Source organism: Rhinatrema bivittatum, chromosome 6 (genome assembly GCF_901001135.1).
Source record: "Rhinatrema bivittatum chromosome 6, aRhiBiv1.1, whole genome shotgun sequence".
NCBI classification, from domain to species: domain Eukaryota; kingdom Metazoa; phylum Chordata; class Amphibia; order Gymnophiona; family Rhinatrematidae; genus Rhinatrema; species Rhinatrema bivittatum.
In genome coordinates this window covers 113,795,145-113,822,105 of record NC_042620.1, presented here as the reverse complement: position 1 = coordinate 113,822,105, position 26,961 = coordinate 113,795,145, and the positions used below count along the sequence as shown (strand labels likewise).

At 40.1% G+C, this 26,961-nt stretch overlaps 1 protein-coding gene across 1 annotated transcript in view; it reads right to left on the bottom strand.

Annotated features, from left to right (window-relative positions):
- The window catches only part of MAP3K20 (mitogen-activated protein kinase kinase kinase 20), a 492,577-nt gene that overhangs the window by 92,551 nt on the left and 373,065 nt on the right, over positions 1-26,961 (bottom strand). Inside the window, exons 13-16 of the mRNA XM_029605800.1 lie at positions 25,532-25,562; positions 25,292-25,431; positions 17,421-17,483; positions 737-829 (exon numbers count right to left, since the gene is read on the bottom strand). Coding sequence (XP_029461660.1) covers positions 737-829; positions 17,421-17,483; positions 25,292-25,431; positions 25,532-25,562 — 327 coding nt within the window. The remainder of the gene's footprint in view (positions 1-736; positions 830-17,420; positions 17,484-25,291; positions 25,432-25,531; positions 25,563-26,961) is intronic.

The following is a 26,961-nucleotide window of genomic DNA, read 5'->3' as shown; positions in this document are numbered from 1 at the left end:
CATTCACACATACATACAAGCTCACACACATCATAGTCTCCTGTCTCCGAGGGCTTCCGGCTATCTTTGGGCTGTACGGCCCATCAATCTTTCTGCTTGGGGGGGGGGGAGGGGGGAGCGGAAGCTGTGTGCAGGCGGGCATGTGTGCGTACACGCCCACACATAGTTTCTGCTCCCTCCCCTCCCAAGCAGGAAGCTAGGCAGGCTGCCGACAGAGCCTAACCAGCCGGCGGCTCGCATCCTCTCCTGATTCCGCTGGCCTCCTGCTATCTTCGGCCATATGGCCCACCGATCATGCCTGTCCTCTCCTGCTGCTGGCAGCCCACCGTCTCCTTGGGTGTGCCGCTCCTTGCAAATGCACGGCACACACACCCGGTCGCGCTGGACTTGACTGCATTATACTTGAGAACCACTAAGTGACACTATGTAGGTGCTATACCCGCCACTTTTAATCTCAAATGGCATATTCAGTTGATTGCTTATTTATTGCACTTTTGTCTACTTATCCATGATAATGTAACTTATCCAAGTTGTAGCACCTTTTTGAATTAAGCTATTATGTCCTGCCATGGGGGAAGAATTATTCAAAAAGATGGGCAACACATAATAATAATAGTAATAATATGAAGAAGTATAAAATTATGTTTAAACAAGTACAATAAGGGATATGATCAAAGAAGAAGAAAAAAATTAAATAAAAAATACAAATATTCTGATATCCTTAAAGTTACATTACCTCTGGGCTAGTTCCTGGTTTTAAGTGATAACCAAAAACTAGATCAAGCTTCACTAATTTTTCTTCATTTTCTTCATTATCTTCTCCAGAATTCTGAAGTGAGTTAAAAAAAAAAAAAATCCTCAGTCAGTTTCAGATCTCTGGTTTAATTATTAATACAGATTCACACATCTGGGATGAGCAGGGGAACATTTTTTTATTTTGTTTTTTATGTTTCTTGAGGGGGAATGATTCAGGATTTGGTTCATTTAATGTTTATTTTGGCTCGATAGGCAAACCAAAATAAACAAATGGAGGTCAATTTTTAAAGGGCTTAGGCTCCTAATTTGGGAGTCAGGATCTTAAATTGGCCCTTTTGAACATTTTCTAGGGCTGGGTGCCTAAATGTAGGCTTCTAGTTTCACTAGACTCCTAAATTTAGGATCCTGAAAAGTGGGTGGCTACAAGGGAGGAGTTAGGCAGGGAAACAAAATTGTGAAACTTGTTTTCTGAACTAGACCCCTAACTTTGGATCCTAAATCTAGGCAAATGAATAGCAGGCCTAAATTTAGGGGCTAAACTTTTAGAATCCTAAATTTATGTGAATTTTCAGCTGAAAACGTACGGGCTAATTTTCAAAGGAATGTGCATGCGCCTATAGACCCACATTATCGGCACGCGAGCGGAGATATGCTGCAATCTTATATCATGCGCGCAGGGACACGCATATCACTTAAAATCCGCCTGCCACGGGTTGGTGTGCTCGTAATCTTAAGAGGCGGCTTGAGTAAATGTCCCGCACGTATTTTCACTAGGAATTTAGTGGCTTTTATGCGCATATGCAGGCAGATTCCCTTGTTTGCAATTAGTCCACCAGTTTGTCAGTTGATATTGAGGTCTTCAAGACCCCTCTGGTTCATCATCCTGTAAGCCCCCCCCCCCCCCTGCTTAAGCCTGAACCCTCAGGCTGTGCCGAGTCTTAAAACTTGAGATCCCCAGACTGTCTCCTCATCAGGACCAGCAGTAAAGTTACGCAGATAACGCACCAACGCGCGCCATGATCAACTTTTGCAAAATTTGGAGGTACGTGCGTAAATCTTGGCCCCGCCCTGGAATGCCCATGCCCCACCCTTTTTCCGCCTCCTTATTCTTGACGCGCACACAGGTATGTACATGCATACTTCGCGGCTTCTTAAAATTTGTGTTGCTTGCGTGCGGCCCGCATACGCACCTTATGTGGCTGTTTTTGCACGAGCAACGCTTTTAAAATCTACCTCTTTGGCTCCAAAGTTGGCTGCAAATAGGCACCTAAGATACCTAATTTGGGTGCTCTGCTTTTCTTTCCCATATTGGTCTCTAAATTATTAAAAAAGAAAACAAAATAAAAAGAACCCCTCCCCTGCCACACCCTCATCTCTTCATGGCTCTACAATGGCGAAAGAGGCAGGATTAATCCCCAGTTTTTTTTTTCTGCCTTACCAGCTCTATTTAAAAAAATGGCACCAATCTCAGGGTGGGCAGGTGTCAATTTGTTTTATGGCCATAAATTAATATAACATGATAATTTTTTGATATATTTTGAATATATGTAAGTCTATATTTAGTTTCATATATATGGAATTCCTTTTTTTTTTTTTTTATATATATATGTGTATTAATTATTTATATGTCTATTTCTAGTTGCCCCTGAGGCAGCTCTGTGCAAGGGAGCAAAACTCGGCCAGAGTCGGGCGTTTTAATAAAGGGCTTGTTTTTATCCGATTCCCATTGTCGTCACTGTTACACATAAATTAATATAGCCATAAAACAAACTTTACAGTCATTTTACTTTATGGATTAAAAACTTGGTGCCATTTTTAAAGTGGAACGGGAGGGGCAGGAGTGACTGGGATTTGCTCTTGCCCCTCCTACCCTTGGAGAGCCACGGAAGGGGTCTGTGTTTTTTTTCTCAGCAAATAGTATGTGATATTTTCCAGAATGGAAAAACAAACAAACTGAAAATGGGTTTTTTTTGGTTCGTACTGCACATTTGTTTCAATCAAATGGACATTCCTATTAAACATACTGCAAAATGTTTTCCATTCATCAAATTCTGCATATGACAATCATGAGGCTATTGTGATATCTACCACTAGAACATCTGCCAGAGTTTACAATTATGACACTAACCAATGGCAAAGCAATTATCATGTAATGCATGGCAAGGTAGTAATGGAGCTACATTATACCATGAAACAAGTTCTCAGTTCAAAATTGTGAGTTGCTTTACTTTGTGAGATAGACCATTCACTAAAGTGACAGCAGAGAATTAAACTGAAGCGCTTCGGGCTGTTCTGTTATATTGTAGTTATAATTATTTAAAAAATATTGACGGTGGAAATCAATAGAAAATTATAGAAACATTTTTTTTCTAATTATTTATAGTAAAGCCCATTCCTCTTCCACAACCTTAAAATAAACATTCGGGAAAAGCAACAGATTCTATAAGGCAGGGATTCACTTTATGTCTATTTACTAACTGTGAGAGATAACCACATCTTACAATTAATGAAATTTAATTATGATATATATTGTATACCAGAAATTATACAATATTAATTAAGCTGTATGCTGCAGTCACAAGCTGGAACATTACAACATCAGTTCAAAAGCCTATTCCAACAGCCCAGGGAAACTTGCTGAATATATCTATAAATATTTATTTCAAACATGCATTTACTGATTTTATTGCATTAGAAGCTTATGTCTCTTTAGAGATGCCAAGCTTTCTGATACCGTGATTGTATGCTTTATCTTATCTTTGGCTGTTTACAACTGAATCTTTATCAAAATAATTCCCCAAAGGGGAAAATGGTGTGATTGAAAATAAAATATTATTTACAAAAAATATTTTGAAATTTATTGTCAAATACAATCTAAACAATGTTTTCTAAGACTTTACAAAGAATTTTTTCAAAAGCCTTAAATAGCACAACATTAACCAGGCTAAAAAAATCACACCAACCACAAGCAGTGTACACCACAACCAACTCACACATAACCAATCACACCACATATTCATACAAAACACTAATACCATACAAAATATATATCAACTATCCTTAAAAACAGCAACTTTTCACCGCCCCCCCCCCCCCCCCCACACACAGGAAGCAGCAGAGAAAGTAAAGTTCAACTAATTAGCTTCCACAATCTTCTTTAACCTGATTGTCTCAAACCAGTGGGCTCGTCATTCCTCATTCAGCTAATAATTCTTAACATGATTTTCCACAATGTTCTTCATATTTTCCAATAAATTCTCCAATGAGTCTCTTGAAAAGTAACTTGCAAAGAAGAGTGAAGTTTCAAATATAGCAACACTCTTTCACAGTTGCTATCCACCTAGCCGGTTTGATATCAATTCGCTGCAAATATATAATTTCCAAAGATTTCAGTGTAATTTTCACAGCAGGGTGAAATGCCGAATATGATAATATTCTCTTACAAAAAGCGATTAAACCAACATACTTCATAGAAAAAAAGATGTTGCTCCCGATATGTTTCGCCACAAAGCTTCTTCAGGAAATTAACATTATCTAGCCAAAATCTCTTCTGGTGGCGTCACTAAAAATAAAATATAGAAAATTAAAATATCAAAAAGGAACAGAAAAGAAATAAAAACATGACCAAGAAAAACTTAGAAAGAGAATAACAAATATTAAATACTTGCAAGCAATGACAAAAGAAAACAGGTCCCCACATCATAGAAGACACCAATTAAGACGCTTAGCTACATGTTCTTTTATATACCCACCCACTCACGTCAAATGAACCAATCACAAGGTAAGGAAAGGAGTGTTTAATTTGCAGCACCAATCAGAACCATATAATATCACTTTTTACAAAAAACACTCCATTCAATTTTTCTGTTCAGACCATTTGGGCATAAGGAGTCCAATTTAAATATCCAATGTTGTTCCTGCCGAAGTAAAAAGCAGTTGATATTGCCCTCAAATGTGAATTGTATTTGTTGTATGATTGAAAACCTCAAATCATTTATTTGATGACCAGCAGCAACCAAATGAGCTGTTAAAGGAGCCTCCATGCGGCCACAACTGTTATGCATGCTGGCTGTGGCAGACCCACGGTCCGGCCCCCTCACCTCTTTCAGACTAATCCAGTGCCTGGTTCCTCATCCCTGGCGGCGGTGGGCCACTGGCTCCATCTTCGGGCTGCCCCCGGTACCTCTGGCTCAGCTGCAGGTCCCTGTGCTCATTCCACATTACTCTACTCTGATGGCTCCTCTTACCGCATTGACCCGTAAAGGCCAAGATACCTGGAACTGGACCCCGGAAGCCATTACAGCCTTTCATTGCCTCAAAGAAGCTTTCCTAGCCGGATCTTGTCTTCACCATCCAGACCCAAACTGCTCCTTTTTGGTCGAGGTAGATGCCTCTGCTATTGAGGCTGGAGCGGTCTTGGGCCAACGTTCTGCTTCCGGATCCTTAGTCCTGTGCTCATTCTACTCTCACAAGTTCTCTTCAGTGGAACAAAACTATAGCATTGAAGATTGCAAGTTATTCACCATCAAATTGGCTCTAGAAGAATGGCACCCGTGGCTAGAGGGCGCTCAACAAATTCACCATATTCACAGATCACAAGAATCTGGAACACTTGAGCCATGCCCAGCTTCTCAACACCCGTCCAGCTTGTTGGGCCCTGTTTTTTTCTAGATTCAACTTCGAACTTTGCTATCGTCCAGCTGGAAAAAATCTTCGGGCAGACGTCCTATCATGTTCCTTTGAACCAGAAGATAGTCCGGAAGAACCCGGTCACATTATTGACCCAGCTTGTATTTGTTTGTCTGTGACTCACCCAGTTCCCATTGGGAAGACTGTTGCGCCCCGTTGACTCTGTGAAAGAGTCCTCCGGTGGGCACATCTCTCTAAGTTTGCCGGTCAACCAGGGCAAGTGCAAACCCTAGCGTTGCTCCAGTGGTTCTTCTGGTGGCCCACTATGGTCTCTGACGCTAAAGCGTACATCAATTCCTGCAACATTTGCGCTCAACAGAAACCCCTGGTTGGTCGACCATGGGGTTTGCTCCAGCCATGTCCAGTTCCCGAAGAACCATGGACATATCTCTCCACGGATTTCATCGTGGACTTACCCCCATCTAAGGGTCACATGGTCATATGGGTTACCATAGATAGATTTTCTAAAATGGCCCATTTTGTTCCACTACTGGGCCTACCATCTGCTCCCGAATTGGCACGTCTGTTCTTTCTCCATATATTTTGACTACATAGCTTGCCCAAGGACATTGTCTCCGATAGGGGTCCACAATTTGTTGCCCGATACTGGCGCGCCCTTTGTAATAAATTTGGCATCCACATCAGTTTAACAACAGCGTACCATCCACAAGCCAATGGACAAGCTGAGCGTATATTCAGCTGAAGATACCTTCCCAAAGGTTTGCACCAAGGTATATTGGACCGTTTCCAATCATTCGACATGTTGGACCAGTTACATACCAGCTTCAGTTGCCACCCACATTGGGAATCCACAATACATTTCATGTATCACTTCTGAAGCCAGTAGTCCTATCCTGGCCTTCAGGAAAAGCTCCTGAGCCAACTCCGTTGGTTGCGGAGACCGACACTACCTACAAGGTTCATGAAGTCCTTGATGTTCACCTTAGGGTTGGAATACCTATTCTTGGGAGGGTTACGGCCCTGAAGGAAATTCATGGGAACCAGCTCGTAACATCCTGGATAAAAACCTCCTCCTTCAATTTCATCGTGCCCATCCGGGCAAACCCAGACCTCCAAGGGGGGAGTGTAAAGGAGGGGGTACTATTATGCGTGCCTGCCGCGGCAGACCCGCAGTCCGGCCCCCTCACCTCTCTCAGACGAATCCAGTGTCTGGTTCCTCGTCCCTGGTGGCGGTGGGCCGCCGGCTCCTTCCTCGGGTCGCCTCCGGTGCCTCCGGCTCAGCTGCAGATCCCTGTGCTCTGCATCAGGCCTCTCTGCGTGGCCTGTAAAGAGATGCTGACGCTCAGCGCCGCACCCCTCCATAGGCGCACGCGCGCTTCATTGAGTCTTAAGTAGGGCCCGTGGCGGTACCTAGCCGCGGCCCTGGATGATGACATCAGCGGAGCTCCGGTACTTATGGTCGGGCTCTGCTCCTAAGGATTGCCTTGGCAACAGGACTCCATGTTGGTCGTGTACTCGTTGTCTCCTGGTGATTCTCCTTTGTTCCTGGTTCCTGATCCTCGGTGACTCCTGTTCCTGGTTTCCTCGTTCCTGTGTTCCTGATTCCTAACCTACCCTCGGATTGCCTCCTCGGATTACGATTTCTGCTTTGCCTGACCACGCCGTTGACCCTCTCCAAGCCTGGACCTCTGCTTTGCCTGACCACGCTGTTGACTCTCTCCAAGCCCGGACCACTGCATTGCCTGACTACTAAATTGCCTTTCTCCAAGCCCGGACTTCTGCATTGCCTGACTACTCCATTGCCTCTCTCCAAGCCCAGACCTCTGCATTGCCTGACTACGCTCTTGACTCTCTCCTCGTCCAGACCTCAGCCTTGCTTGCCACTTCTTCCAGATTGCTGTCGGCCCTGACTCCTATGATGCTTCTTCAGTCTACATCCTGGACTTGGCCTATTCAAGATTCGGCCTGTTCTTGCTCGGGTGCCCCCTGTCTAACTTTGGTTCTATTGGTGCCCGAGTCTTCGGGACTTCGCCTCGTCCAATACAGACTTCTTCTCTCCACTGTTGCTGCCTCTGGACTGACCTCTCGATCCTTCCATCGATGACGACATATGGAGGCCTACCTAAGTCCAGCCAGCCCCGGTACCCAAAGGCTCAACCTGCGGGGAATGAGGGCTGGTATTGGTGAAGCGCCAGCCGGCCTCCGTCCTTCAGCCCACTCTGCCTGCTGATGGTGGGGACCCGTAGGATCCCTCCTACGGGTAATGTCAACCCCACCTCGGTCCAAGGGTCCACCTCCGGCGCAACAACAGATCGAGCTACAATGTTCAATAATTCTAATTGTTATAGCTCTCATAGTTTTGCCGACATAAATAAGATTACAAGGACAAATAATAATATAAATGACTTGAGAAGAGGCACATGTATTATGAAATCGCAAAGGAAACACTTGTTTTGAAATGGGATGAATAAACTTTGTAATATTCAAAGACAAAGAACATACCTTACAACCGCCACAACTTTGATGTGACCCATTACTCTGAGATCGCCGCATTGCAAACCGAAATGACTTGAGAATATCACGTAGATTCCATGAGTGTTTACAAGCAAACAGGGGAGTCTTATCAGAGAAAGGGGAAAGAGACTGTACTAAAGGCCTATGTTTTCTAATAATCTTAATAATCTACCAAGACACATTACTATAAGGCACAACACAAACAATACGGTCTGCTGAATCGCCTCGAGATTGCTGAAAAAGAAGGGCCCGATTTATATATAGGGCCCATTTATAAGCCCTACATATCACTTGAAAAGGGTAGCCACAATGTAGAAAATGATTAAATATAATCTTTGCTTGGTCTTTAAACTTCTGCTTAGTAGAACAAAGTTGCTGCAAATGAAAAAATTGTCAGAAAGGGCATACAAGTATGTTCTTCAGTCAAAAAAAGAACTTCGTTCTTAATAAGAAAGCCACTAATTTCAGCATCATGAACCAAATGGCAAATCTCGACATAATCAGCAGTATTCAAAATAACAATGCAGTCATCCTTGTTAAGTGGTTTGATAACAATATTAATATCAGAAAAAAGTTCTTTCAACGATGCATATTCCTCCTTAGATATATTAAACTGGCATTTTATGGTAGTGGTTTCTAAAACTCTCAAATCATTTTCTATCATATTCTCAAATGCGACAATCATTGGATCGCCTGCACCGGGGGGACACCATATGGATGGACGAGACATCACCAGCAACTGAGCATGATCCATTCTCTCTACGCACCCACCTCTTTAAATTTATGAGTTCATTACGTTTGAAATCATTCTTTAGAAATGCTGCAGCTACTCCTATGGATTCTTCAGTGGTTGCTGAGATTCATAGCTGACTGATCAATTATATTATCAGAAACTATCTCAAGATCCTACCCCTCGCTTGAAACTTGAGATTTGTTGTTTGGTTCATGCTGCTGAAGTTGGTGGCTTTCTTACTAAGAAAGAAGTTCTTTTTTTGATTGAAGAACATCCTCATATTTTGCCTAAAATACATAAAAACTTATTAAAACTTATTAAAACCTCCAGGGCGTCCTATTGTATCAGGGCTTAATTTGATTTTGGAACCATTATCTATTTTTGATAATCATTTTTACAGCCATTTATTTCAGTTATTCCAACTTTTTTTGTGACTCTAAACATTTTTTGCAATGTTTGTATTCTATATGCATTCCTGCAATGGAATGTTGGTTGGTTAGTATAGATATAATTCTCTTTATTCTACTATACCTTGCAGGAAGCATTGGCAGTTGTTGAACGAAATTTAAATAATCGTGATTTTACATGTCGGGTTCCTACTTCTTTTTTAGTAGACTTAGCTACAATTGTTCTCACTAAAAAAAATTTGGAGTTTACTGGAGACATATACAAACAAATTAAAGGCACTACAATGGGGGCCATGATGGCCCCTGATTTAGTGTGCCTTTATGTCTCTGTTTTTGAGGATCAGTTTGTTTATTCTTCATCTTTTTGGAAGAATATATTGTTGTGGGTGTGCTACATTGATGACGTGTTTTGCATTTGGTGTGGTTTAAGATCTGAGTATAACTTATTTCATATTTCAATAATTGGGATCCAAACCTCACTTTTACATAAGAACATGCCATACTGGGTCAGACCAAGGGTCCATCAAGCCCAGCATCCTGTTTCCAACAGTGGCCAATCCAGGCCATAAGAACCTGGCAAGTACCCAAAAACTAAGTCTATTCCATGTTACCGTTGCTAGTAATAGCAGTGGTTATTTTCTAAGTCAACTTAATTAATAGCAGGTAATGGACTTCTCCTCCAAGAACTTATCCAATCTTTTTTTAAACACAGCTATACTAACTGCACTAACCACATCCTCTGACAACAAATTCAAGAGTTTAATTGTGCATTGAGTGAAAAAGAACTTTCTCCGATTAGTTTTAAATGTTCCACATGCTAACTTCATGGATTACCCCCTAGTTTTTCTATTATCCGAAAGAGTAAATAACCGATTCACATCTACCCGCTCTAGACTTCTCATGATTTTAAACACCTCTAACATATCCCCCCTCAGCGTCTCTTCTCCAAGCTGAAAAGTCCTAACCTCTTTAGTCTTTCCTCATAGGGGAGCTGTTCCATTCCCCTTATTTTGATAGCCCTTCTCTGTACCTTCTCCATCGCATTTATATCTTTTTTGAGATGCAGCGACCAGAACTGTACACAGTATTCAAGGTGCGGTCTTCACCATGGAGCGATACAGAGGCATTATGACATTTTCCGTTTTATTCACCATTCCCTTTCTAATAATTCCCAAAATTCTGTTTGCTTTTTTGACTGCCGCGGCACAATGAACCGAAGATTTCAATGTGTTATCCACTATGACGCCTAGATCTCTTTCTTGGGTAGTAGCACCTAATATGGAACCTAACATTGTGTAACTATAGCATGGGTTATTTTTCCCTATATGCATCACCTTGCACTTAGCCACATTAAATTTCATCTGCCATTTTGATGCCCAATTTTCCAGTCTCAGAAGGTCTTCCTGCAATTTATCACAATGTGCTTGTGATTTAACTACTCTGAACAATTTTGTATCATCTGCAAATTTGATTATCTCACTCGTATTTCTTTCCAGATCATTTATAAATATACAAGCCGTAAAGCCCGTTAAAACGGGCTACATCCCTCTGTCTCTCACCTCCCCCTCATTCTCTCTCCCCTCACTCTTCACCACCCCCCTCCCCCACCCACTCCTCTCCACCCCTCCCTCTCCTCTCACTCAGTCCCCCCTCTCCCTCCCTCCCTCCCTCCCACTCACTCAGTCCCCCTCTCCCTCCCTTCACCCACCTCCATTTCCTCCCGGCGCCGTAAGCGCGACTTCCCGCAACCCTCACCCGGCTCCATTAACTCCTCCCGCTCCTGCCGGCAGATCTCGGGGGGGGTCACTCCCGCGCGCGCGGCAGTGACCCCCCCGAGATCTGCCGGCAGATCTCGGTGGGGGGGGGGGCGCGGGAGCGACACCCCCCCCCCGAGATCTGCCGGCAGATCTCGGTGGGGGGGGCGCGGGAGTGACACCCCCCCCGAGATCTGCCGGCAGATCTGGGGAGGAGAAGCAGCGACACCGCGCGCGCGCGCGGCGCCGCTGCTTCTCCTCCCGCTCCTGCGGCCCCACCGCCATTTTTTTTTCTGATCGACATCCTTGCCCGCACATGCGCAGTAGAGCTGCGCTCTACTGCGCATTTGCAGGCCGTCGGTCACAGGCCATTTATAAGGTAGATTGAAAAGTAAGGGTCCCAATACAGATCCCTGAGGCACTCCACTGCCCACTCCCTTCCACTGAGAAAATTGCTCATTTAATCCTACTCTCTGTTTCCTGTCTTTTAGCCAGTTTGTAATCCACGAAAGGACATCACCACCTATCCCATGACTTTTTACTTTTCCTAGAAGCCTCTCGTGAGGAACTTTGTCAAACGCCTTCTGAAAATCCAAGTACACTACATCTATCAGTTCACCTTTATCCACATGTTTATTAACTCCTTCAAAAAAGTGAAGCAGGTTTGTGAGGCAAGACTTGCCTTGGGTAAAGCCATGCTGACTTTATTCCATTAAATCATGTCTTTTTATATGTTCTGTGATTTTGATATTTAGAACCCTTTCCACTATTTTTCCTGGCACTGAAGTCAGGCTAACCGGTCTGTAGTTTCCCGGATCACTCCTGGAGCCCTTTTGAAATATTGTGGTTACATTAGCTATCCTTCAGTCTTCAGGTACAATGGATGATTTTAATGATAGGTTACAAATTTTTACTAATAGGTCTGAAATTTCATTTTTTAGTTCCTTCAGAACTCTGGGGTATATACCATCCAGTCCAGGTGATTTATTACTCTTCAGTTTGTCAATCAGGTCTACCACATCTTCTAGGTTCACCGTGATTTGGTTCAGTCCATCTGAATCATTACCCATGAAAACCTTCTCCAGTATGGGTACCTCCCCAATATCTTCTTCAGTAAACACCGAAGCAAAGAAATCATTTAATCTTTCTGCGATGGCCTTATCTTCTCTAAGTGCCCCTTTAATCCCTCAATCAGCTAACGGTCCAACCGACTCCCTCACAGGCTTTCTGCTTCGGATATATTTAAAAATGTTTTTACTGTGAGTTTTTGCCTCTACAGCCAACTTCTTTTCAAATTCTCTCTTAGCCTGTCTTATCAATGTCTTACATTTAACTTGCCAATGTTTATGCATTATCCTATTTTCTTCTGTTGGATCCTTCTTCCAATTTTTGAATGAAGATCTTTTGGCTAAAATAGCTTCTTTCACCTCCCCTTTTAACCATGCCAGTAATCATTTTGCCTTCTTTCCACCTTTCAGATTGATTCTCATAAGGTTTCATTTCTGGATATGAGGGTTATTAAAAATGGGAAGAGACTCTCCACTACGCTGTTTACTAAGCCCATTGATAGAAATAATCTTTTGCTTTACAGTAGTTTTCACCCTCCGCATCTAAAAAATAATATTCCGATTGGACAACTTTTTCATTTGCGGTGACTTTGTTCTACTAAGCAGGAGTTGAAAGACAAAGCAAAAATTATGTTTAATCATTTTCTATATTGTGGCTACCCTTTTCAAGTGATAAGTAGGGCTTATAAATGGCACTATATATAAATCGGGCCCGTGTTTATAGCAATCTCGACGCAATTCAGCAGATCGTATTGTTTGTGTTCTGCCTTATAGTAATGTGTCTTGGCAGATTACAAGATTATTAGAAAACACTTGCCTTTAGTACAGTCTCTTTCCCCTTTCTCTGTTAAGACTCCCCTGTTTGCTTAAAAACACTCATGGAATCTACGTGATATTCTCATATCATCTTGGTTTGTAATGCGGGGGTCTCCTCAAAGTAATGGGACAAATCAAAGTTGTAGTGGTGTAAGATATGTCCTTTGTCTTTGAATATTATAAAGTTTGCTCATCCCATTTCAAAGCAAGTGTTTCCTTTGCAATCTCACACTGTATGCCTCTTCTCAAATCATTTATATCAATATTTGTCTTTGTAATCTTATTTATGTCGGCAAAACTATCCCCTAGATTCATCAAAATGCTATAATAATGCATGGATGATGCCCGTAATAAGAAAAAAGGGCATGTTTATGGTAATTTTACAATTACTGCACTGTGCGCTAACATAGCACTTCGCATAGGTAGTGTATAAGTTTTTGCACCCCGTGATATTTTAATTCGCAGCGCGCAAGCGAGCACCTAGTTATAATGCCTTCATAGTAGTCAACTATTTATATCTTTATAGGAGGGCCAGCTAATAGCTCGAGGTGAGGTGTTGGTGGTGGTTTAGGGGCCAGTTTTACATGCAGAGTGAGATTTGACGTCATATGGAGTGAGGAAAGTTTCACAAAGGTGAGATTTTTAATATGTTCTCTTGCCCTTAGGGTACTATCAAGCTAGGACGAGAGAACATATTAGAAATCTCACCTTTGTGAAACTTTTCTCATTCCAAATGACGTCAAATCTTCACTGAGGTGTACTGTGCTGTTCGTACTTCTCACTCTGCATGTAAAACTGGCCCCTAAACCACCACATCACCTCGAGCTATTAGCTGGCCCTCCTATAGTGATATAAATAGTTGAATACTGTGAAGGCCTTCCCAGAGGCACTCTCCCTCTCTTCCCCCACTCCACTCTACTCTCCCTTCCCAAGCCCAAAAATGCAATTTGCAAAATTTATCACAAACTGCATTACTGCTGTTTCAGACATCTCACACAGCTCAATGCCAGGAAAATAGGTATAGTTATTTCCATCATTAAAAAATTGCGATAGCATGCGTTATGCTATAGCACGGTGCAATATTGCCCCTCATTCTAATTAATTCTGCCTACACCCCTCCCCAATCCCATCCCTTCTAAAAATTTGCATATGCACCGTGCAGTAACACAATTATTGTATGCATTATGGCATTAACGCATGCATTAATGCCTTATCGCGAGTGTTAACACCATAACGCATTTTGATGAAAGACCCTGTATGAAAGCTATAAGAATTAGAACTATTGAACACTGTAGCTCAATCCATTGTGGCTGCGTGAAGGCTTCTTTAACAGCTCATTGGGTTGCTACTGGTCATCAAAGAAATGATTTGACGTTTTCAGTCATACAAATACAATTCATATTTCGGGACAATATGAACCGGATTTTACTTCGGCAGGAACAACATTGGATATTTAAATTGGATTCCTTATGCCCAAATGGTCTGAAACAGTAAAATTGAATGGGTTGTTTTTTCTAAGAAGTGATACTATATGGTTCTGATTGGTGCTGCAAATTAAACACTCCTTTTGTTACCTTGTGATTGGTTCATTTAAAATGAGTGAGTAGGTATTTAAAAGAACATGTGGCTAAGCATCTTCATTGGCGTCTTCTATGATGTGGGGACCTATTTTCTTTTGCTATTGCTTGCAAGTATTTAATATTTGTTATTCTCTTTCTAAGTTTTTCTTGGTCATGTTGTTATTTCTTTTCTGTTCCTTTTCGATATTTTAATTTTCTATATTTTATTTTTAGTGATGCCACCACAAGAGATTTTGGTTAAATAATATTAATTCCCCTCAAGAAGCCATTGTGGCGAATAGTCAGGAGCAATATGTTTTTCTCTATGAAATATGTTGGTTTAATCGCCTATTGTAAGAGAATGTTATCATATCTACCATTTCACCCTGCTGTGAAAATTACACTTCGTTCTTCTGTGCAAGTTACTTTCAAGAGACCTCATTGGAAAATTTATTGGAAAATATAAAGAACATTATGGAAAATCATGATAAGAATTATAAGCTGATTGAGGAATGACGAGTTCACTAGTTTGGGCCAATCAGGTTAAAGAAGATTTTGGAAGCTAATTCCTGCTGCTTCCTGTAAGGGGTGAAATGTTGCTGTTTTTAAGAATATCTGATATATATTTTGTATGGGATGAGTATTTTGTATGAGTATGTAGTGTGAATGGTTATGTGTAGTTGGCTGTGGTGTACACCTCTTGTGGTTGGTGTGAATTTTTTTTAGCCTGGTTGGTGTTGTGTTATTTAAAGCTTTTGAAAAATTTCTTAAATTCTTAGAAAACATTGTTTAGACTGTATTTGACAACAAAATTCAAAATAATTTTTGTAAACAATATGGGGTAGATTTTCAAAGGGATACACGCATAACCCCCGAAAACCTACACCTGCGCGCGCCGAGCCTGTTTTGCATAGGCTCGGCGGCGCACGCAAGCCCCGGGACGTGCATATGTCCTGGGGCTTCAAAAAAGGGGTGGTCCGGAGGCGTGGCGGCGGTCTGGGGGCCGTCTGGAGGCGGGGTCGAGTGCTCCGGCACAGCGGCCTGTGCCGGCTCGTGCAAGTTACACCTGCCAGAGGCAGGCGTAACTCGACGAAATAAGGTAGGGGGGACCAAAAAAAAAATTCCCTCCGATTTCGGAGCGGCCTTGGAGGGAACGAGGAAAGCCATCGGGTTTCCCCTAGGGCTCGGCGCGCGCAAGGTGCACAAGTGTGCACTCCCTTGCACGCGCTGACCCTGGATTTTATAATATGTGCGCGGCAGTGTGCGCATCTTATAAAATCAGGTGTACATTTGTGTGCGCCAGGTGGAGCGCACAAATGTACCCCACGCGCGTAACTTTTAAAATCGGCACCTATATTTTGTAAACAATATTTTATTTTAGATCACACCATTTTCCCCTTTGGGAATTATTTTGATATGCTTTTGGTGTTTGGATACCTCTTTTTTTTTTTCTAAAACTGAATCTTTAGCTTATACATTTTATGCTATAATTCCATGTATGATGCTGGAATCTAACTTGTATGGCCCATTGTTCAAAAAATAATATATATACTTGAATTAAATTGTTAATGCTTATTTGCTTAGTTGAATTTTAGAAAGTTTTAGTTGCAGTATACCTATGCTTCAGTTGCTTTGGACTAAATATGAATCAGACATATTAGGTAGAGATTTAATATTAACCAAGAGAGAAGTGCTCATTATGACCAGATGAAGATCAGATTGTTTAAACAGGCAGATGCAGCGGCATCAAAATCCCAAGAAACCTGACTCTGATACCAAAATCCAAACTAATCCTAACTTGGCTCTGAATCATTTATTTGGACTGGCCCTGACCTGGACTGCTCACTTTATAGCCAACTACGTTATGATTACTGCCACAAGCTGTAGGCCAAGTGACAGGACTACTTGGATCAGGAGAAATCTTTTTACACAGCTTCACCCGGAGCACCGGCCAAACTCAAGCTAACACACTTTTAAAATCTGGAATGGCACCAGTTAAAATCAGAAACAGTCTGCTTAATAGTTACCAACTAAGGTAAATGAGTACATTTGAGCCCACTCAGAAAATTAGGGTTCAGTGTGAGCCAGCACAATCAGCTCAGAAAACTCTTACCCCTAAATCGGCCCACACAGAAGTCAGGTCACTGGTGGCTCTCTTATTCATACGGTACTTTAGAAAATTGAGAAATAAAGATTGCACCTCTCTTGAGGGATGCAAATATTATCTCTCTTATATTTTATTGAGGTTTTTTTTTCCATTTTAGTGAGCATTCATGCTAGAACAGGAATACTGTCCTGATGCCATGTGCAAATATGGGGTTGCATAATGCATTGATTTATTTTTATTTTATTTGTATACTGTTCTGTAAACAATCATGGCGGTTTACAAGAAACATTACATAAAATACATAACAGTTTATGAGATAAAAAAAACAAGATTAATTAGAAACAAAATCTAAAATACAACTAAAAAGCAAGTCCCATCTCTCTAATATCAATGGACTTTGATGATATCAGCTTGCGTTATTACCTCAAAAGCAAGTTTAAATAGCCAGGATTTTAGGACTTTCTTGAAAAAATTAAGATCTTTCTGTATGCTTAAATCATATAGCATGGAATTCCATAATTTTGGTGCTGCTATCACAAAAGCTCTCTTACTTCGCTTAAGTGTGCAATTTGAAGTGATAGTACGTTTAATAGTCATTTAATAGCAGATCTTAAATTACGTTATGGAATATATAATGATGTACTTAACCAGTCTGAGTTTTTTGTATTAACAATTTTGTGAATTATACATATTACCTGGAATTTAATTGGTAACCAGTGCAGTGATATAAGAATAGGAGTAATGTGGTCATATTTCCTGTTATCCTTCAAAATCCTTGCATACACATTTTGGAGCAATTGTAGTGATCTTATTGTACTTACTAGTAATCCAAGTAACAGCGCATTACAGTAATCAAGGTCAGAGAATATTAAAGTTTGTAGTACGGTTCAAAAATCCTCTTGATTCAATAGCATCTTTAGACGCTGTAACGAATGCAACTTATTGTAGCCATTTTAAATTTTGTTGGTAATCGACATCTTCATTATCAATTTAATATCAATTATTACACCCATCTATAAATAAAAGTAGCATGACACATGAACAATGACTTACCTACCTTAATCAGTGGTGGGAAGTGAAAAAGATTCAAGTAATCATGAGTTAACTTTTCAATTGCGGTCTGCAAAAAATCATAGCATAGTAAGGATACAATTCGCCCAACAAGGGGGAGGGGGCAAAAATTGTTCAACAGCACTGGACCCCAAGCTTAAAAGAATGCTTTTAGAAAAATAAAATTTTACTCAGCTATGCCAGGAAAGTGATTTCAAAAGTAAATACATTTGAGTAATGAATGCAGGTATTATAAGTGCATGCTACATATTAATAAAAAGAACGCTTTTGGATGATGACAAAGAACTCAGGAATGCAGGTATGAATACTATTTTTTATGATTTGCCTGAAGATTTTTAAATGGAAGGCAACAAAACTGTATAGCTGGCACCATCAATAGCATAATTATATCTGCTGGAAATAAAGCTTAGCTGGGCAACTTAAAGGGAAGGCAGCTACAGAGAACACAAATGACGGAGGCCCCAGATTTCTCTGGACAGGCTTGAATACAGCAAAAAATGTAAGTATGAATTATAAAAAATAAAATAAACAGAAAGTCTGAAGTTAATGAAATGCTTGTGTGTGCTCTGTAACCTGCTTTGTTGCTTTGATAAGCAGGTTACAGAAGAAAATTAAATAAAAATAAAGTAGAAATACAATCTCTTCATTTACAGTCTTATTAAAACAGTAGCTCTCAAATCCAATTCATATTTTTAGAAAATCCAAAGTGCATTTGCAGCATTTACCATATCTACAGCCTAACAATGAGGTAAATTATAAAAATGACAGAGTCCTACTGACACGTTAACCTACTGTAGGGTCCTGTGATTGAAGCTGTAAATCATGATTACTGTATTAGTCCCTTTGTACCGCAGGGATGGGGACATATGGTCCCTCAAATGTTGCCAATCAGATCCTTGTTTTGGGGTAATAAATAGTTACAAACTTTAGCTACATATAGTTAGAGATGAGCTCAGTGATTTGCAGCCCACAAGCTGGTCATGATCCCCTGCTTTTTTGCTTGCTGTTTGGTCAATCGAAATCAAGAATCTAGATGGTGATCTGCAAGATAGATCAAGGATCATGAGCTGGTTTGTGGATCACAAGCCTCAATTTCTTCTGCCCCTTTCTACATATATTTGTCCTCATTTGCAACTGATTTGCATAGTTTGGTTAGTAAAGTCAAGGTTGGAAGGCCTTCATTCCTTTTATCCACCACTTTGAAAGCAAGATTGCATATGCATTGAGTGAATAAAAAATTTCTTTGATTAGTTTTAAATGTGCTACATGCTAACTTCATGGAGTGCCCCATAGTCCTTCTATTATCCAATAGAGTAAATAACCGATTCACATTTACCTGTTCTAGACCTCTCATGATTTTAAATACTTCTATCACATCCCCCCTCAGCCGTCTCTTCTCCAAGATGAACAGCTCTAACCTCTTTAGTCTTTCCTCATAGGGGAGTAGTTCCATCCCCTTTATCATTTTGATCTCCCTTCTCTGACCCTTCTCCATCACAACTACATCTTTCTTGAGATTCAGCGACCAGAAATGTACACAGTATTCAAGGTGCGGTCTCACCTTGGAGCGATACAGAGACATTAAGACATCGTCTGTTTATTCACCATTCCCTTCCTAATAATGCCTAACATTCTGTTTGCTTTTTTGACTGCCACAGCACACTGAACCGACAATTTCAAAGTATAATCCACTACAATGCCTAGATCTCTTTCCTGGGCAGTAGCTCCTAATTTGGAAACTAACATTGTATAACTGCAGCAAGGATTATTTTTCCCAACATTAAATTTCATCTGCTATTTGGATGCCTAATTTTCCAGTCTCACAAAGCCCTCCTGCAATTTATCACAATCCGCTTGTGATTTAACCACTAGGAATAATTTTGTATCATCTGCAAATTTGATTACCTCACTCGCCGTGTTCCTTTCCAGATCAATTATAAATATATTGAAAAGCACGGGTCCTAGTACAGATCCTTGAGGCACTCCACTGTATACCCTTTTCCACTGAGAAAATTGTCCATTTAATCCTATTCTCTGTTCCCTGTCTTTTAACCAGTTTGTAATCCATGAAAGGCCATTGCCACTTATCCCATGACTTTTTACTTTTCTTAGAAGCCTCTCATGAGGAACTTTGTCAAATGCCTTCTGAAAATCCAAATACATTACATCCACCAGTTTACCTATATTTTATTTATTTATATCTACATGTTTATTAACCCCTTCAAAAAAGTGAAGCAGATTTGTGAGGTAAGACTTGCCTTGGGTAAAGCCATGTTGACTTTGTTCCATTAAACCATGTTTTTCTATATGTTCTCAGATTTTGAGCTTTAGAACACTTTCCACTATTTTTCCTGGTACTGAAGTCAGGCTAACTGGACTGTAGTTTCCCGGATTGCCCCTGGAGCCCTTTTTAAATATTGGGGTTACATTAGCCACCCTCCAGTATTCAAGTACAATGGATGGTTTTAATGATAGGTTACAAATTTTAACCAATAGATCTGAAATTTTATTTTTGAGTTCTTTCAGATCCCTGGGGTGTATACCATCCAGTCCAGGTGATTTACTACTCTTCAGTTTGTCAATCGGGTCTACCTCAACTTCTAGGTTCACCGTGATTTGGTTCAGTTCATCTGAATCATTACCCATGAAAACCTTCTCTGGAACGGGTAACTCCCCAACATCCTCTTCAGTAAACACTAAAGCAAAGAAATCGTTTAATCTTTCCGTGATGGCCTTATCTTCTCTAAGTGCCCCTTTATCCTCTCGATCATCTACTCATCCAACTGACTCCCTCGCAGGCTTTCTGCTTTGAATATATTTTAAAAAGTTTTACTGTGAGTTTTTGCCTCTACGGCCAACTTCGTTTCAAATTCTCTCTTAGCCTGTCTTATCAATGTCTTACATTTAACTTGCCAGTGATTATGCTTTATCCTATTTTCTTGTGAAGGATCCTTCTTCCAATTTTTGAATGAAGATCTTTTGGCTAAAATAGCCTCTTTCACCTCACCTTTTAACCATGCTGGTAATCGTATTGCCTTCCTTCCACCTTTCTTAATGTGTGGAATACATCTGGACTGTGCTTCTAGGATGGTATTTTTTAACAACGTCCACACCTCTTGCACAGTTTTTACCTTTGTAACTGCTCCTTTCAGTTTTTTTCTAACTATATTTCTCATTTTATCAAAGTTTCCCTTTTGAAAGTTTAGCGCTAGAGCTGTAGATTTACTTAGCCTTCCTGTCATTAATTCAAATTTGATCATATTATGATCACTATTGCCAAGCGGCCCCACCACCATTACCTCTCTCACCAAATCCTGTGCTCCACTGAGATCTAAAATTGCTCCCTTCCTCCCTCGTCAGTTCCAGAACCAATTGCTCCATATTCCATCCAGGAACTTTATCTCACTAGCATGTCTAGATGTTATATTTATCCAGTCAATAATGGGGTAATTGAAGTCTCCTATGCAGGACTGTATTGAAGGCTTTGCTGAAATCCAAGTAAATCACATTGAGCACTCTTCCTCGATCCAATTCTTTTTACTCCTTCAGGCAGATCTTAGTATCATTTACAAATAGTCAAACTTTACCTTCTACCCTACCGCAATGTTGCTCAGAAAGATACTGAAGAGAACTGGTCCCAAAACTGATCCCTGTGGCACTCCATTTAACACCATTTTCTCTCTAGAATAGGTTCCATTTAGTATTTCACATGGTCTCCTGTCAGTCAACCAGTTTGTAATCCACTCCACCACCTTGGCTCTCACTCCCAAGCTTCTCATTTTATTCAGGAGTCTGCTATGTAGGACTGTATCGAAGGCTTTGCTGAAATCCAAGTAAATCACATTGAGCACTCTTCCTCGATCCAATTCTCTAGTCACCCAATCAAGAAAATCAGATTTGTCTGAGAGAACCTTCCCCTGGTGAATCCATGCTGCCTCTGGTCCTGCAATCCACCAGATTGTAGACAGCTCACTATCCCTTTCTTCAGTAGAATTTCATTACTTTTCCCACCACCGAGGTGAGGCTAACCAGCCTGTAGTTTCCAGCCTCCTCTCTGCTATCGCTCTTGTGACGTGGGACCACAACTGCTCTTCTCCAAGTTTGCAGCAACATTCCCATTTCCAGGGATTTATTAAACAGGTCTTTTACGGACCCACCAGCACATCTCTTAGTCATGTACCTCATCCAGCCCCATGGCCTTGTCTACTTTCAGTTTTCCTAGCTCTTCCCAGATATTCTCTTCTGTAAATGGGGTAGCATCTACCCCACTGCCATCCATGGTTTTGTCAATCAGCAATGGTACTTCTCCAAGGTCTTCTTTAATGAAAACCAAACTAAAGTAGTTGCTTAGTATTTCTGCTATTTCTTCATCTTTCTCCACTTATTACTCTTTGTCACCTTTCAATCTCACTATACTACCTGAAGCTGTCCCTTTCTTTGATATATCTGAAAAATATTTTGTCACCTCACTTTACCTCTTTGGTAATCCTTGCTTCCACCTGACCTTTTGCTTTCCTGATTTCTCTCTTCGTCTCTTTCACTTTTACTAAGCATTCTTCTCCGTCTTCCTCTTTTTGAGATTCTTTGTATTTCTTATTTTTGCCTTTATTTTGTCAGCCACTTCTTTTGAGAATCAGATTGGTTTCTTTTTTTTCCTCTTACTTTTGTTTACTTTTCTAACATAGAGATTTGTGGCCTTTGTAGCTCCTTTTAATTTGGCCCACTGTTGTTCTACCTCACCCATTTTCTCCCAGTTTTCTAGTTCTTCCTCTAAGTATGTTCCTATTTTAACAAAGTCCATAATTTTGAAATCCTAAATTTGGATCTTCGTGCAACTTTTCTGTATCCTATTTGCTATATCAAACCATACCTTCTGAAGATCACTGGTGCCCAGTGAGCACCTATCTGGATATTAGAGACATTATCCCCATTAGTGAGCACCAGGTCATTACCATTTGTTTGAGCAGAACCCCGTGAAGAGCATCCACTATCTCTCTACTTTTTGTAGATTCCGCAGAAGGGATACTCTAGTCCACATCTGGCAGATTAAAATCACCAATGAGCAACACTTAGCTCTTCTTTACCACTTTTTGAATGTCCAGTTCTTCTGTATGAGTCAGAGACTTGTAGACCAAACCAATGTAAATGGAAGCACCATCTTCTTCTTTTTTTTTTTTTTTTTAGGACAGCCCATAATGCTTCTTCCCTACCTCACATACCTTGCATTTCAGTTGCTTGGATATTGTTTTTTGACATAAAGTGCTACTCCTCCCCCCTTTCTGTCCTCTCTTAACAAGTTAAAGTCTGGGATGGCTGTATCCCAATGATGAGACTCAGTGAACCGTGTCTCTGTAATAGCAACAATGTCCAAGTCTGCCTCCAACATTAAGGTCTACAGCTCTGAGATTTTATTGCCAAGACTACGAGCATTTGTAGTCATAGCTTTCTAACTTTCTCCCTTTCTCCCTCAGTTTGCTGCTCTTTCTAGTTAACGTTTTTGCTTTTTTGAGGTGAATGCTGCAAAGAATGAAAGGTTGTGTGAAACCTGGACAGTTCCTCTTTCAAATGAGGCAGCTCCTTTTTCAATGCAGACAACTGAAGACAAATTGGTCAACCCTTAATGCTCCAAATGGTAGGCCATGGGAAATAAACACTACAATTGTTACACAGAATAAAATACTGTAATAACATTGACTAAAATTCAAGTTGTGAGATTGATACTCAGGTTAAGTGATTAATATAAGACCTAAGTCTTGGAAGAACAATTTAAGAAAATTTTTATAAATTAAATAATTTCTTTCTACTTAAGAAGAAAATATTCTAGGGGTGGGAGGGAACAAACAACTCCTGTAGATACCTGCCCTTTTTTTCTGTTATCCTTTTCATAAATCACAGTTATTTAGACTAGTGAGGATTTATAAAATAGCCTGTACATGAATACAAGCTTCTTACATTCATATATGCTAATTTTATATGCAAAACTCTTTTGAAAATTAACTTGATATTGTGGTGGTGAATGATGACCACCACAATATCAAAAGTGAAACAGTGGAGTGCCACAAAGATCACTGTTAGGTCCAGTCCTCTTCAATATCTTATAAGTGACATTGTGAAAGGAATAGAAGGAAAAGTATAGATATAATGAAGGATGATTAGAATTTTAAAGGATTTATGCATGTAGAGTGGCTTACGAGCTCCAGGTCTATTTTATAAAGGCCTGGCGACATGCGTAAAGCCCCGGGACGCGTCTAAGTCCCGGGGCTTTACTAAAGGAGCAGAAAGATAGTGTGGAGTGATTTCATGGATGCATTTGAAAGTGAAAACAAGAAGCTTAGAAACTGCTCAATATTTAATAGGTACCAGATGAGTAAGTAGAGAAATAATGTAAGAACAGCGAGTAACTTGAAAAAGAATATGTGCAGCAGAGTTTTCAGGAAGCTGGAGGTCAGAGAGGAGTCAGGAAGACCTGTGAGGAGATTATTACGATAGTGTAGGTGAGAGAAGAAGACAGTGTGAAGAAGATGACAAGCACAGACTATCTCTGAGGGTGAGGGAGAGACTGTAAAGCTGAGCAGGAAGAGTGGATGGGATGTATAGTTTTTATCGGCCATCATATTCTATGTTTCTAAGCTTCAAAAACAAGAAAGAATCAGATATTGTAGATACTGTACAGTTGAACACAAAGACAGGAGCAGAGGTTGGAAACACGATTATTTAAGGAAAGCTCAAGGTCAGTGGTTCTGCTGAAACTACTGACTGAACGAGAAAGGGATAGAGGGACAGTCAATTATGAGAAAGCCAGGAGCAGATCAGGGGGCTTACATATGCGTAATACTCCTTGCATAAAAGCACATGAACACTGTATAATGAAATGTCAAAACAATGTCTCATAACAGCCAAACTGCAATAAAAAATGTTTCAAGTAATAAAGAATTGGAAAAGGCATAAACTTGCAACCTAGTTTTAAAGTACAGCAGAATATTTTAAAGCTCTTTCTGCAAATATAAGAATACTGTTTCAGGCTGGAACAATATAAGAAAAAAAAATGCATTGCTCCAGAAAATAAGAGCAGTCTACTTTTTAATATTCATGCCACATACTAAATTATGCCCTTTTAGAATAATCCATTACTTATGCAGTATATGGAAACACCTAACACTAACTATTCTTTGGTTATACTGTGGCATCCTATTTACTATTGATCTCTATTAAGTAATGAACCCTTACTGGGATCCTATAACTTTAAGAGAGAGATTTTTCTTTCACTTTACAAATCTGCGCAATCTACAGTAAGAGAGAGCTAACAGTGGGCTAGGGAGGATGGTCACAGACGACAAGCTGGAATCAGCATGGTGCCGACAGATGACATAGACGCTCTCTCCTCCCTTTAGCTTTCATGTTTCAAAACTACTGTACATCTTTAGAGCTCAGGGATCTAAAGCATAGCAACGGCTGTCCATGTCGTCTATAATAAAAAGATTTCCTTATCTTATTTCTGTATAGCTGTGGTTTCTTTGTTCTGGTGAAGTGGGTCCCGATAATCACATATACTGTAATGACAACAGGCAACAGACACCTCTGCTTATAAGGGAGCAGCCAACCAACACAAAGAACCGTATGTCAACAAAAAAACCCCTACTTCTGTCAGGAAGTACGAGAACAATGATTTAGGACTCTGCTAACCTCAGAGTCATCTCTTTTAGCTGTGATGAAGTCTGCTCATTAATTTGGCTTTAGTCACTGTTTCTGGTATATTGGTGGGAGTAAAAGATTAGCATTAAATTCAGATGACGGAAAACTGAAAATTATGATTTCTTTCAGTACGGAACAGACTATAATTCTGTGGTGACGCTGTACCTTTAAATGTATAATGTGTCCTTTGGAGACAATGCCCATGTCCTTCATGTCAATTTCTTCCAGGAGAAGTAACCGTTTGCCTGTGATATGGTGCGCTTTAAATAAGCTGGCATATCTACTCTGCTCCTCAGAAGCATCACCTTAAGAGAAGAGAAGAACACCTGTAGTGCCCACCTCTGTCCATTTATCCATTCCTCCAACAAGAGATCCCTCCGTGAATTCAATATTGTATTATGTTACCTGTTTTAACCAGTTGCTGCATCCAAAAATACTGCGGAAAAAAAAAAGTTTGGAAATTATGTGTGCAAGGTTTAATTAATTAATTAAGACATGTCCATATTAAGGTTTAAAAATATAAAGTAGTCAAATCAACATCGAAAACACACAAAACTTTACTGGTTTAGAAGTGTCTAAACCTGCCCTACAGTTAAGCAATCATCAAGCCTGTAATAAATTGCTTTATTCTGCATCATATATTTTAAAGATGCAAAATAAAAACTAAAATTGCAATGCTATTCAGAGGAAGAAACTCTGAAATATTCAATTATATGCTTACACTATGCTGCCAGTTTTCTCCCTGCAGCTGTTGTAAACTCTTACATATATTCCTTTCAAGAAAGTGTGTATAATATTTAAGATTTCCTCCATAACTATAATCTAAGGATTTATATTATGATAGTATAGTAGTGTAACTGTAGTTAGGGATCTGATAGTGTAATTATGCTAAAATGATTTTAACATTGCTGGCATTTCACCAAAAGGTCTTTTCCCCTCAGATTTGGCAGTCAGGGTCAGTTCTAATACATATTAGTCTGCTAAATTTCAGAAAAAACTGTTCAAATAGTTTCAGGGACAGGGTAAAAATTGAAAATATAATATACTCAACTTCACAAACTCTTAATCGGATCTTGTCAAATTATGAGAGAATATTTTTCTTGCTTTACAGTAGATGAGAGAGGGGGAAGGGGGTGGAGGACAAGCTGGAAACAGCATGGTGTTTGTAGATGGGGTTTTCTAGTCTCTCTGCAAACTTCATGTTTCCAATACTGGCAAAGGCATTGATACACATGGTGTGCAGACAGATTCCTGCATTAATATCCATGTGCTCATTCTGATATTATATCATTCTGAAAATACACACTGAAAGTTTACAGCAATGGAGATTGATGCCTATGCTCTAACATTAACATGAAATTAATGTAGGTGTCCATATTGATTTTTATATTGATGTCTATGCTGTCAGTGACACAGGACCCTTATGAACATATAATCAAAGGGGGTAATATTGAATAGACTGTGTTTTCTGAAGCTTATGTTGGCACTTTTACATATGTTGGCTGCACAGGTCGTGTGCTAAAAGCACTTGTGTGCTTTGCACCTGCCATTTGTGCAGGAAACCGAGTGGGGACAAGATAGCATGTGCACATTGGAAAACAGGATGCACATGTCCGACTTAAACACACCCACGGGAACACTTTTTTAATCCAGCTAAAAGTATGTGTGCTATGAAAAACCACACTTTTAAGTCGGACAGGGGAAAAATATTTACCCATATAAATTGTATTTATTTATTTATTTAACTCTTTTCTATACCGACATTCATGATACCGATCATATCATATCGGATTACAAGGAACAAGGGGGTTATAACATTAACATTAACATTGAAA